Source organism: Neodiprion pinetum, chromosome 2 (genome assembly GCF_021155775.2).
Source record: "Neodiprion pinetum isolate iyNeoPine1 chromosome 2, iyNeoPine1.2, whole genome shotgun sequence".
NCBI lineage: Eukaryota > Metazoa > Arthropoda > Insecta > Hymenoptera > Diprionidae > Neodiprion > Neodiprion pinetum.
In genome coordinates this window covers 17,842,503-17,855,956 of record NC_060233.1, presented here as the reverse complement: position 1 = coordinate 17,855,956, position 13,454 = coordinate 17,842,503, and the positions used below count along the sequence as shown (strand labels likewise).

The following is a 13,454-nucleotide window of genomic DNA, read 5'->3' as shown; positions in this document are numbered from 1 at the left end:
AATTTCATCGAGGCTGCAAACATTGACAAGATGATGAAAAAGAATATGTTTATCTTAAAACCTCAGTTTTTTAATATGCTTGAGTTTTGAACATACTTGTCTGACCTGTAAAATTTGCACTTTGCATTTTCTATTCCAAAAGTACATATCTCAAACAATTTTTTTTTTCCATTCTATTGGTCATAGGAAAAAATAATTGTTACCTATGATTGCATAGTTTCATCAAACGTTGAATGGTGTTTGCATTCGTCAAGACAAATGCAAGTCAATATTTTAGAATAATTCTCTGCAACTGCATATTGAACACGTCCATCTAATGCTAAGGCCATATAAGACCTGCCAATTACGATATGTATTTACGGGAGAATTTCTGTGGAAAGTCTGAGATAAAATTTGCCCGCAATTTCTATGAAACATTTCGACGCTTTTATAAATTATCAGCCACGGTCCAGAAGATTGCAGATTCTATTTGAAAATAACAAAGAATTATTCATTATTTCAACTGTTATGGAATTTCTTAGAAACTCGTACGGTATAAAGCTCACAAAACCTGATTCAAGTTACTTTGTAAGGTTTTAGAATAATTTTGAAATTCGTCATAGCTGACCTTTTTCGAAAGTCAAACGTCTACAAAGATTTGTATGGAATGTGTATCAAGTGTAAAACAAAATTTCTTCACTTAACTGTAGAAGTAATATTTTTTCCACAGTTTTGTGAAACTATTATGAAACTCTACGAAAATCCCTACAGATTCTCCACGAATGTTTAAATTTTAGTTAAATCTCAGTATGAGGGTAGATTATAGAATTGTTGCTTTTTGAGACAAATACTCCATTTGTATATAAGAATAGGTATAAATGATGGCAAACTATAAAATAGAAATGAATTTAAAAAAACATACATACACTTCCGGTTGTATAATAATTTTACGCGTCACGACGTTTTCCAAATACTTTACTCACGTTCTGTGTTTCAAGTACAACCAAGGAAACCACCTTCATTTTCCATTTTTCTATTTCGAATATCAATCTAATAATATTTCATGTATCGTATTCTAAATGCCCTATTCTGGTAACCAAATTGTTGTTGAGCCCAAAGTTGAGCTAAGCGAATACTTCATAGTTTTTACTGCCTTTTCTTAATCCAAACTCCAAGATCTCTACTCACCGTTTTGTCTTGCAGCAAGGAAATCCTACAGTCCAAAGTGACTGTTGCGCCAGCTTGAACCGTGAGGTTCTGGCCCTTTCCTTCGAAATGTGGGCCCCATCGATGGTCATGATGATGATGCTTATTAAGGGTGCTGTGTGCGTCAAAGATGTAATTGAGCATTGGTGCATCTGTTGGGATTGACCGTTTCGCTGTAGTGGCCATCGTCGTTGATGTCCTCTCCGTGGTGTCAGGCGAATCTGAAGAGATAAGACCAAAGTTTCATCGGACGTTATGACTAAATCGAGGAAAAATTTTCATTTCTTTCTTATTCCAAGATATAGACTTCAACCTTGATTTTAGTTCCATTTTTTTTTTTATCTGTCAGCGAGTTGGAAAAGGAGAAGAAGTTTTTCGAAAGGGACGAAAATAAACGTATTTACTCATTTCCAGTCCGCCATTATCGAGGAGATTGATATTAAATGGCCATCTTTAAGAAATCTTATGAATCAAGTAATTATATGTGATCACTGGGGTGAGGTACAGGAATGCGAAAGTTCACAAATTCAACCGGACGGGATCCTGGGCCTAAATGCATGAGGTAAATGCTAGGTAGTTTCAAATTTCTCATTTTTTTTTTATCCATCATTTTACAATAATTTTAAAGTAATGGGGGAGGAGCTTGACTTAAATTTTACAGCATTTTAGAAGCGAAATGGGTAAGTAATAGTTGAACGCTGCCTCATCATGTCCGCTCGACCACGATAACGACGCTGTATGGTCGACTTCGATTGCCACCGCTAATTGGGGCCAATATGATATTGAAGTCGTATTTCGTTCAACAGAATAAATAGACGTGTGACGGATCAATCACAGGCACATATCCGGAGTCTGCAGTAGCGACCCTCGCAAATCAAAGCTTGTAGCATGTCTGTTTGCACAAGTCACGTCTTCTTAACCGTGCCACCGTGAATGTTGAGAGGGAAGTTCTTTCCGAGCAAACGTCCTGAAGCACGTGGATTCTTTGACATGTTCAGGCACAGAGGTTAGTGGCGTATAAATTATTCCTTACGGCCAGGACCAGCTTCGTCCGTGCATTTGCGTTTGAATTCAAGTAGAATCGCTGAACTCATTCGCTCTATCCACTTCATAATTGTAATAATAATAATAATAATGAGTATAATAGTGATAACGACGATGACGATGATAATAATAATAATAATCACTTTGACTACTGCTATGCTCTTTCGTGTCCTCATAAGCGGACAGCTTGCGCAGAGTGAGGGAAAGATGGGTTGGTGACCATTTTGATGCGTCGGCACAGAAGCACCTGCATTCATGCAAAGGAACTACACAAGACTTTGTCTAGCTGCAGCCGGACCGAGTTCAAACCTCAGCTCATCGATTCGATTCGTGATGCTGCTTCGGTCGGCTTGATATTAATATCTTCTTTTACTAATCCAGTACATATTTTTACGACGACTAGGTCACACTGCTTTAAACAAATGTGCTGTGTACTACTTGTGGCCGTTTTTATTTTTATATTCTTTCATACTTGGTACGTTTTCGGTGATGGAAATAACGACCATGAAAGTAATGAGGTTCTGGTAGTTAAAAGAACATACTGCAATCTGTACTAATTATTATCCAGACAGTACAATTTGTTGCGAAATCAACGTAAAATTACACTATCATTATTCGATCTTCCATCTATTAACTTTAAGCCTCTTTACTACTCCGCACTGTATCTTTTCCTCTTCTTACCCGTCCCTTATATCTAAAAATCCTTGTACCCAACGTTTTCCATACATAGTATCTGTGGTTTCTCTTTCTAGCCTGCATTCTCAAGAACTTTCTTACGAATTCCATCTTTTCAATTCTATGCCTTTCCGCCAATCAACCTCCTCTGAAACTCCACCCACTTCTCCTTAGTTTTTTCAAAAATGGTCCTAAGCATGCAACATGCAGTTTAACACCAATCAATAAGTCACCTACACCCTTCTCAATATGAAACAACGGTCCTAGCCTTCTCTACACTACCCCTTATATCTATCAACATTTGTATACCATAACCAATCATGACATCTAACATATTAAATGAAACAGTTGATTTATTATCCATTAAATTCACCGTACATCGAAGGTTACTTCTCCTTCAAATTCAAACTATCCTCACTTCAAGAAATTGCAGTGAGGAACCTGCATGCCCATGTGATATGGCAAGTATTAGGGTTTTGTCTCGTTCACTCGTGAATACCCACGGGTCAGACTTGCTTAGCTTTAGGTTATGTTCCTTCAAGAACCCTGTTCATCTCTCACTCCAACATCTTGATGACTGTTTCGGTCCAGAGACTCCTTTCGAGTTTACAAAATCATCCTGTTTCGTCTTCGTAGCTTTGAGGTCGTATCATGTAGATGGTTTCCGGTAACTTTCTATCAGGAAGGTTGTTTCTATGTCGAACCGTTGTGGCTTTAATCCTGTTGATGCAGCTAGCACCAATATCATTCGTGTTGAGTCGAACTTGACAACTGGGCTGAATGTTTCGTTATAGTCAACTCCATATTTTTCGGAATACCCCTTAGCCACCTGTCTGGCCTTTTACCTTACTATCTCTTCATTTGGTGATCTTTTTATCTTGTAGACCCAGCGATCTTCTATCGCTGTTTGTCGGTTCAGTTATGTTAGCGACCATGTTGCATTCCATGTGAGCAAGGCTATTTCTTTGTCCATGGCTCGCTTCCACTTCACCGCATCCTAACTTGCGATTGCTGCAGATTTTTTTTTTTAATTTGTGTTCTGTCTCTTAACGAATGAGAATGTGGTTGGTCTCGTTGTTCTTGCGATAGTCTTCCCTTCGGTACTTCAAAGACCTTATCTTCTGAGTTGTCTTCCTTCTCATCTTGTTGTTCTTCCTATTCCTCTTCTTTTGCTTCTTGTTCTTCTGAAGATTCGTCTTCTTCAGTTGATTGCTGGATTTAAGTTAATTTCGTTGTGGCATTTGTTGAAAGGATCCATCTGTAGCTTTTCTTTCACGTTTCTTTTAAATTTTACATCCATGCCATATTTAACTTAGTTTTCTCAGGCAAATCAAATTTTGAATCTTTCCTTGCTTTATGGTAAAGTTTCTTTTTGTTTTGACACACGTGAGTACGCTTCCACTCCAAAAGCAATCAATTTTTCGAGCTTTGGTTTCTTGCCAAACCAAAGTTCATACGGTGCTTTGTCACGAATTTCGCTTTTGCCTGTGCGATTCAGTATGAAGGCTGCGGTGTCGGCTGCCTTCGCCCACGGAATTTTCGGTAACTGTGTGGCATGTAGCATTGCTCTTGTTGATTCTATGATAGTCCTGTTTTCCTTTTCAGCACTACCGTTTTACTCCGGAGTGTAAACTACGGCTCTTTGACGGTAAATACCATAACTTTTTGTGATTTATTCCACCTGCTGATTAATGAACTCTAGACCATTATCTATGCGGACGGACTTGATTTTCCTATTTGTATCATTCGTCGCTAACTTGATGAAGTCTTTGAAGCGCTTCTCGACATTGTTTTTTTTAATCAATAAAATAAAATGACCTGTAGCGAGAATAATCGTCCCTAAAGAGCAATAGTCAACGTGATCCATTGATTGGCGATACCTGCATCGGGCCACATAAATCAGCGCGAATCAGTTCTCTCATAGCCGAAGTCTTCATTTCTGTGCGGTCAGTCTTCGGAAACGGAAGTCTGTGTGAAGAAATTCTTCTCTGATATGACTTGTATGTCTTCCTTCTTCAGGTAGTTCTTGATGTATATTATCTTGATGTATATTATATATAGATTATGTTTTCGATAAGCCTATCTTTTGTGCCAAGTGTGAACGCTGCTTTGCTTGGCCATGTAAGCTGCACATGGCTCTGCTCGTTTGTTTGCCTGTGATGGTCTTAGCAGCTTGAACTGCATTTGACATAGTTTATGCTTGCGTACTTCCACTACTTCAACAATTCATCTGCGTATAAAACGGCATTCCTTGGAATCTGCAACAAGCTGCGTATCTTTATCGAGTGCTGCTCTAGCAGAGAAAACGTTATACTTTAATTCGGGTACATGAAGCACCTCAGTAGGATGCTTCACCTTCCGGACGATTTATTATCATATGCAAGTACGTTTATGTTACCTTTGTCAACAACATACGTGTTTTTACCATTTTGGGATATCATCTTCGCATAGGGCTACGGTCTCTAATAACAGAGCTTCACCTTTTGTTTCATTATTGTTATAGCTTGTCCAGTATCTTAAGCAGTCGCATCTCCAGTAACCAGGCTTATTGCATACGTAACAGTTACCAGGTTTGTTCTTCTGCAACGATTGCTCGCCACTCTTTTTCCACTTGTCATTCTTCTTCATTCGCTTGAATGCTGCATGTTCTTCATTTTCTGCTTCCGATCTTTTGTCCAATTTTTTCCGAATCTAACTATCTTAGTGATATGATTTCTTCACTCTCGTTGAACTTGGTTGAGTCTCAAGCAACTCGTCATACGCTTATTGATGTCATGAATACTGATAGTAGTGATAAAAATATGGCCTTTGCAAAGTCAGAAATTCCGTTCATTGCCGGACATAATCTTCTCGAACTCTTTCATGCTTTTAACATACCGCGCAACGCAGAACAGATGTTTGTCCGCGGAGATTTTTTTTTTGCCTTCTATTGTTGGCCTTAGAAGTAAAGTGAAACCTAATTAATGAAGTGGAATGAACACCCAAGGATTTCATAATCACTGAAGAAATTAGTTGTTTTCTTAGTGCCATAGAAAGAATGCTACTCTCAGCGTAAACCGATTACATCGTGGCTCACGCCTGAATTAAAATCGCGTACCAAAAGACGCAAAGTACTTTGTAAATAAGCGAAGAGAGCGAATAGTATGTTGGGATATGCAATTTATTGTAGATTTAGAGATGATTTGACGTGCAAGTTGACACATATGAAAAGCGAGTATAATTTCAGCAGATTAGCTGACATTAATAATGTAGTTAGATTATGGAAGAAGTTGGTGACTCTTGGGCTAGGGAAAACATCATTGGCCTCCTCTCTCAACTTTTTTACACTAGATCAACTGAACTCTTACCGTCGTGTCTATTTCTAGTGTATTACCAACTTGTTCTGACGAAGAATTGCATGTAATTAAGACCCCTGTTGTTTCGGTGAATTATCTGTTTCAGTTTAAACATGTAACGGAAAATGACTTATTCCAGTTGATAACTACAACTATTTCCAATTCTCATTCGTCGAGCTTGACTGTGTCTTTTCGTTTATAATTGAAAATGCAAATCCACAACTTGCTCCCTTGCTGATAAAATTGTTTGATTCCTACTCTGACTCTCTTATTTTCCGTCAATCTTGAAATGGGCGTTCATAAGGTCACTCTAAAAAAGAAATTCACCATTTTCTCCTTCTGACACTCGACGGATAGTAAATTTGAGTGAACTCTCCAAAATTTACACACAGATCGCTCACAATCAGATAGCCAAATAACTTACGAACAATAGTATTTCAGATTCACGGTAATCAGGATATCGCAATACTCACAGTACACAGCTTTGCTTCAGCTTTGTCCTGAAATTAGAAAGTCGGGTGACGATGGGTGCGTTATTGTTTCAGTATTGTTTGATTTTAGCAAAGCCTTCGATAACGCTTTCCATCCCATTCTGCTCAAAACTCTTTGAGATATCAGTTTCTCTGAATCGTCCTTAAGTTGGGTGCATTCTTTATCGTACTAGTAGAACACAAGCTGTTATTGATAAGTCAAATATATCTAATTGGCTTCCTACTACTTCTGGAGTCCCACACGGCTCTGTGCTTGGACCTTTATTGTTTTTTTATCTTTATTAACGACATAGGAGCTACTTTTAGATATTCATCTCTCTCTCTGTCGGTATCTCTTTTGCTCTTTCATTCCTGCAATTTAGAAACTTCAAAGGTATAGCAGGATGGATAAAAAAGGGGCATATATTTCTTGTATCGATTTATTTTTATGTAGTTACAACATATTCTTGTTGGTACGATGTTTATCTTATCAAGTAAGAACTCTACAAATTGTGTCAGTAGGTATGTGTATTTAACAATTAAGGTGACGGGGTAGTCTTTTCACCCTAACGTCGTGGTGACAGTAAGTGCTTTCACAACCCCATTTCAAGTGTTCGGAGATACAAACAGTTCACTTCGTTTTTAATTCTCAGTATGTTGATATTACAAATTTTTTTTTTTTTTCAAACTTATATGTCATCAATCGTCAACGCATCAAAAATTCATGACGCATAGAAGTCATGGAAAAGATTAACAACTGCATGGAATCCTACCTACTCCCCCGTTCCCCCTCCTCCGCCACTTCCTAGAAAAACAATATTAGGAGTTCGATTCTTGAATTCCGGAAACTTCACTTCATGGAGGACCCAAAAGATACTTGAAAATACTTTAGAAAATACTTGAGATACCCTGTGAGAATTCCCAAACCTCATTGAGTCGTTATAAGCCGCCTCTGGAGAAATGCTGGGAATCTGGTGAAATTCACGTAAGACAGTAAAATTTCTGTTAAAATCTTTTTTAATAGTTCTTAAAACCTTTCACAAAAATTTCCTAGTTCTGGTGCTAAGGACTAAGAAATAATTGGAGAAATCTTGTTAAAATTTTAAAAATATTACCCAATCTTCATCAACTTTGACCAAAATTATTTTTGACAGCTTCATTACAGGTACCTACATTCTCTGATGACGACCATATGATCAATAATCTGAATGGAAGTGCACGCTCAATAAAACTTATTTCAGATTACCAACCATCAACAATGAACGATACATACACGTAGAGAATAACACAGCAGATTCTGCTTAAAATTGCAGGAAACGAGGGACACATTAAGTTTTTCGATAACATATACTTTGTAAAATGCAGAATTTACTCTGAAAACAGTAAAAACCTCTGTACGGAGACCAAAATCTACTATATTTACAGTCAAAAATAAAATTGAGATGGGTATTTTTCACCAAAAATCTTAATGTGTCTCTCTTTCTCTGCGGTTTCGACTAAAATGTGCTTTCTTTTTTTTTTCGTCTCTTTGTGTAACGTGATTATACCAGAAGATGATATAGAAATGAAACCCTGTGCCTGTCTCCAATCAGAAGACTTCAATTACTTTCGATGAGAAACTGATGTGTTCATGAAATACATAGAAGTTATCAACTGACTAATTTGACCGAAAAATAATTGTAATTGCTGAAGTTCCGATCCCATCGCTCAGAATCTTTGTAACTTTTAAAGGAACTTTAAGCCTAAGCGTTCTACAGGAAATTTTGATGAATATTTCTTTGAGCAAGTTTATCCCAAAGGAGGCACAACTCTCTCGACGCTTTCGAGCTTTTTTATTAGAATTCAAGGAACTCTGCTGGGAAATTTTTGGTGAGTATTTTTTTTTTTTTTAATTCACGAAATGGATTACTATTTCAGCTACTGCTACTTGCTAGTCGCAAATAAAATTGAACGTACTGAATATTTATGTGTCGGAAAATGTGAGGATTTTTTTATTTATTTTTTATTGCGTGATAATAAGTATTTCAAACCTTGGAATGAACAAACGTGAACAAATTCAACAGTTGATTGTTTTGGGACTGGAATGGATACTTGAAAAGTTACATTTATCTGTGTCTCTTACCTTACACGTCACCACTTCTTATGCAAATTCACAAAATGAGTATAATGTATTCTTATGGATGCATCCATCATCTATATAATCTTGTTTCTGTATGCATCAGGTAGTGAGTTATTCGGGAAAACCATCTATCATACGATGTTCGATGGATATAATCGAAGCATAAAAAAAGCCGATAACTCCTCCGGCAAACGTCTTTCTACGTAACTGTATCGGAGAAATGTGGTATCTGAATTTGCCAAGAGAACCAAAGTGTGACCTAGTTAGTATGGGCCAAAGTGGCTCGTGACGGTTGACACTATTATTGAGAGGCTATGAAATTAATTGATTGCAGCAAACCGCAACTCAAGATGCAGCTTTTTTTCTAAAAATATGTTTAATGGCTTGAATTGGACCCAAACTCGAACCCTGGATCTTTCGCTGTCCAAGCGACTATTCTAACCACGACCAGCTACCCAGACCACTGCCGAAACGTTCCCCGGAACGTTACACTGCCGTCAATGATATATTGCAGCATACACTTGAATGATTACACTATAATATTGACACCTTTAGTTTCTACTAAACAATAAAAAGTCAATACAATTATGAAATAATAGAGAGAAAAAATGTGGATCTTTATCAAAAGATATCTCTTTTCCGAAATTTGATCCCCATCGCTTTCACATACTTATTTTCAAATTCATTCGTGCATTGTACGTTTTAAAATTCAGAAGAGTGACAAACAATGCAATCTGCTATAAATAACCCGTGCAATATATATATACAATAAAACACGGTTTGACGCCGTAGACAGGAAGGCAAGACGAACTGCAAGCTGCACGGGTTATTTATAGCATACCATATAGCAAATACCTACATCTGCACTCCAAAATGCATAAAATATCGCAGCGACGTTTGGCTGCTGAAGAGTTTCCTCTGCAGTGATGCTGGTTGCGCGCCCCGAGGCCTGTCGGATGCAATGTAACTGGTCTTGCTAATCGATACCGTCAAAAATGACAAATCACTTGGAGGAGGCGAATCGATCAATGATGGCCATCTCGAATATCAGAACATATTCTGGTTGTATTCATGACCATGACCATGAACCGTGACAATCAAACATGCTCGTTGTTGCCGTATTATCTTTACGAAATGAAACACAGAAAATTATTATACTGCTGTAAGATTTTGTCAAAATCGGGGAAATTTTGAAGTTCGCATTGAGCCGACGAATTTTTCAATCGCTGACTTCTACTTGGATTCGGAAAAATCGTATTTCAACCCGGTGAATTCGCTAGTACGTTGTAAAAGTCTGCGTGCGCTTGAAGGTGAAGGCTGTTGGATTTATTAAACAGAGGCCACAGGGTTACGAGTGGTTATCCGTTTTCGGGTCAATGGTACAGCATGGTTAATGTAGGATTGTTACAAACTTTCCTTTTCAAAAGTTTCTGAGTTGTTCACGCTCCGAGAACCAAGCGCTGACTTTTCTCATACAATTCGAAACGCTTACATGTATACCTATGGTATACCCTGAGACACGGATTTCCGCTGTCCCCGAACAATCCGCAAAAGTTTCCGAGTACGAACCTCACGCACAACGATTCGACGGCCCTCGACAGAAGCCCGAATCTTACAGAGAATATCGCAAGATTCTGTACGGTGCTTGGCATGGTAAATAAAACAAAACAGTTTAACAAAATACAACGAAAATTATCTCTTACGTGATAGTAGCAATACAACAGCAAGAAACAACGGATAAAAAAAAAACGTCTTGACGTAATATAACGTATAACAGATTTCAAGAGAAATAAAATGTAGCAAAATGAAAGAAAATGCCGATCCATATCTTATGCAGGTCACGGACAAAAAAAAAAATAACCAACTTCAATACTTAGCTGTAAACGAAGACGCAACTCTCGGTCTGATCAGATCCATTGCCGGTAACGAAAAAAATAAAATTAAAATAAAAAAGAATATATACAGCACGACACCTAAGCGCGCTTATCGCAATGCATGAAGTAACAGAAGCCACCAAGCTTAAGACTCCGGTACTCACCACAATGACAAAAGACCTTAGGAAAGTAATGATTTTGCTCGATCGCACTGATAACGATCGTGCCTCTACTTACAATTAAACATTACTGCGCTAATCGCGACCGAAAATACAAAAAGATGATTATTGCTCAGAAACGCTGGTCGCGATCGTACCTCAACTGACACACGACTGCGCTAATCGTGAGCGCAACAAATCAGACACTTAACACTAAATTAACGTAATGCTCGCGATTTGTAAATTAACCTTAATAACCTGCGATATTCGCAGCAATACAAAAATTAATACCAAATAAAAGCGCCAATTGCAATCGTAAATCGAAACCTATTCACTACGTGTGGCAATCTTAGCAACAAGAAACTACGATAATAATCACGCTAGTTACTATCCAATAAGGAACATAAGACGAGCCGAAAAAATACCATTTGTTTCACGATACTTATCATGGAAAAGAAAAAAGTATAGGTTCCATCAGTAGAAAGGAAGAAAGAGAAGCGTTACGTCTGGCATTTCACCACACGTCCTCCCCACCTTCTTCGACCATCTCTTGCCTCTACCTGCTAACTCTTCCACATTCCTCATAGTAACACTATAGTGTCCATTTTGTCCTCCTATTTCTATCCAGCCTCATCGCCCTTACTTGGCTGATTATATTCTCCACTATTCTAGATTCCCAGACCTTTCGTCTACTCACACTATTTGTCTCAGGCCCACTTGTATTCCAATGTTCGTCTAATCCACTTCTACTGCTACGTCCTACAAACTCAACTTCTAATTTCAAAATACACTTCGTTTGCACGTTACAGGCCTCACTAGCCTAATAAACCGTCTACGCATTAAATTAAACGTTCCTCATCTCACTTATTGCTCCTTCCACCTTTTTTTGAGCCTAGGGCACTGATGAATATGGACCCGAAAAAAACCCAAAACATCTTTGGCGGATGTGGGGGGATATTGATGCCGCTCGTCAACACCAATCCCTCTATCCGGTAACATTCTGGTGGCAGCGGTGGGATTGGATGTATGGTGTTCGGTTACACATGAGTTAGCGTGGATGTGCAGTAGCGATATTGTGGCTTCAAATAGCAGTGTCTTGAATTTGAGTTTACAGAATTTTTTATTGAGATCTGTCTACAATACCGGTGATGTGGCAATCGATCACTTGCACTTGAACGTGGATTCGGAGAAGACTGAATATAGTCTTTGAAGGAACTGTCATAGCAGAATTACTTATGACGTTGGTATGCGTTGGGCAATGATTCGTAGATATCTTCCTTTGTAAGTAGCACGATAAATTTTGGATTTGCTTTTGAGAAAGGTTTCAACATTCATTTCGTGAAGGCAGTGAGACGAGCGATTCCGCTGCCTCCATAATGTTACGGGATAGAGGGATTAATATTGGTGAGCGGTATCAATACTCCTAAAGCCCTGAAACACAAATTACTCTAATAGTAAGTGTTTTTATTTTCATAAAAAAAAATCCTAAATGTAAGTATGATTTTAAACCGTCCAAACCGTAACCCCCCCCCGACTCATCATGAAATAATCGCGGTGCATTCGAAACTTTAATATTAAACCGCTAACCTGCCTTAATTCTACGTCAAAGGCTCACACAATGCGATACGCGGCCTATTCTTGAGAGGTGACACTTTCAAAAAGAAGCTAACATGACTTAACCGAGTACAACGGAATTGGACTGGACGCAATCAATGAACAAAATGACTCGAATTAACGTTGTCATTTAGCGCTCGAATCCGCTCTTCAAACAAAATAAACTCGACTCAACAAATTGCGAACACTTTCCGATACACAAATTTAAAAATGATCAAGCGCGTTGCCGATACGCAATGCTCTACTTCTCTCGAAATTTAATCGCAGCAACCAAAAATCAGCGCTCATCGCTTTGAAGCCACACAAAAATGCGCGACTCCCTCGTACTTCACCATGAATGTTCAAGAAGTCAAAAAGAAATTTTCTGTCTTCATAAAACTTCTCCTCGCATTCGTCATCTTCGAATTCGTCTCAATATTACAGGAAATACCTCTCGCGTACAATCTCTAGGACAAGAGTGAATTGCCTGCTTGCTAAAATCCATGACTTGTCAAGCCATTAGATCAAATATTGTTGCAAGGCTTATTTTAGAATTATTCGAGTAAAGGAAAAGAGTAGAATATTACTATATTGAAGGTTAGAGCTAGAAGGACGTGAACCTGAAAAGTTAGGTATCTTGCCATAAGGTAGTGACAGCAATTTTAACATCAGGCTTCAACAAGATGATAATTCAAGCCCGTTTGGCCAGAAGGGTATAAGCCACAGCGCTCTTTGGCTTGGTCTTGCCACAAAGGTGTAAGTCAAATTATTCGAAAAAAACGTTCCGCCCTTCTGGCAGTAAGTGTTTGCAACTTTTTTCAATCTAACTTCCATCAAGTGGGCGGGACATTTTTAAATTGTGGCGGGTTGCAGCATTCTGAGAGTTAGTGAAATTGGAACAACATGAAAAATTACGAATACTTACCGCCAGGCGGACGTAAGCCACGAAAATTGAATAAGTTCTCACACCAATCTGGCAGAATTAAAATTAAGAAAAAGGC

The 13,454-nt window shown here is 38.2% G+C and overlaps 1 protein-coding gene across 5 annotated transcripts in view; it reads right to left on the bottom strand.

Moving 5' to 3' along the window:
* Window positions 1-13,454, bottom strand: part of LOC124212453 (zwei Ig domain protein zig-8) — a 508,955-nt gene that overhangs the window by 46,620 nt on the left and 448,881 nt on the right. For all 5 annotated transcript variants that reach the window (XM_046612492.2, XM_046612494.2, XM_046612493.2 and 2 more), the window contains one exon: window positions 1,168-1,406. In XM_046612492.2, coding sequence (XP_046468448.1) covers window positions 1,168-1,406 — 239 coding nt within the window. The remainder of the gene's footprint in view (window positions 1-1,167; window positions 1,407-13,454) is intronic.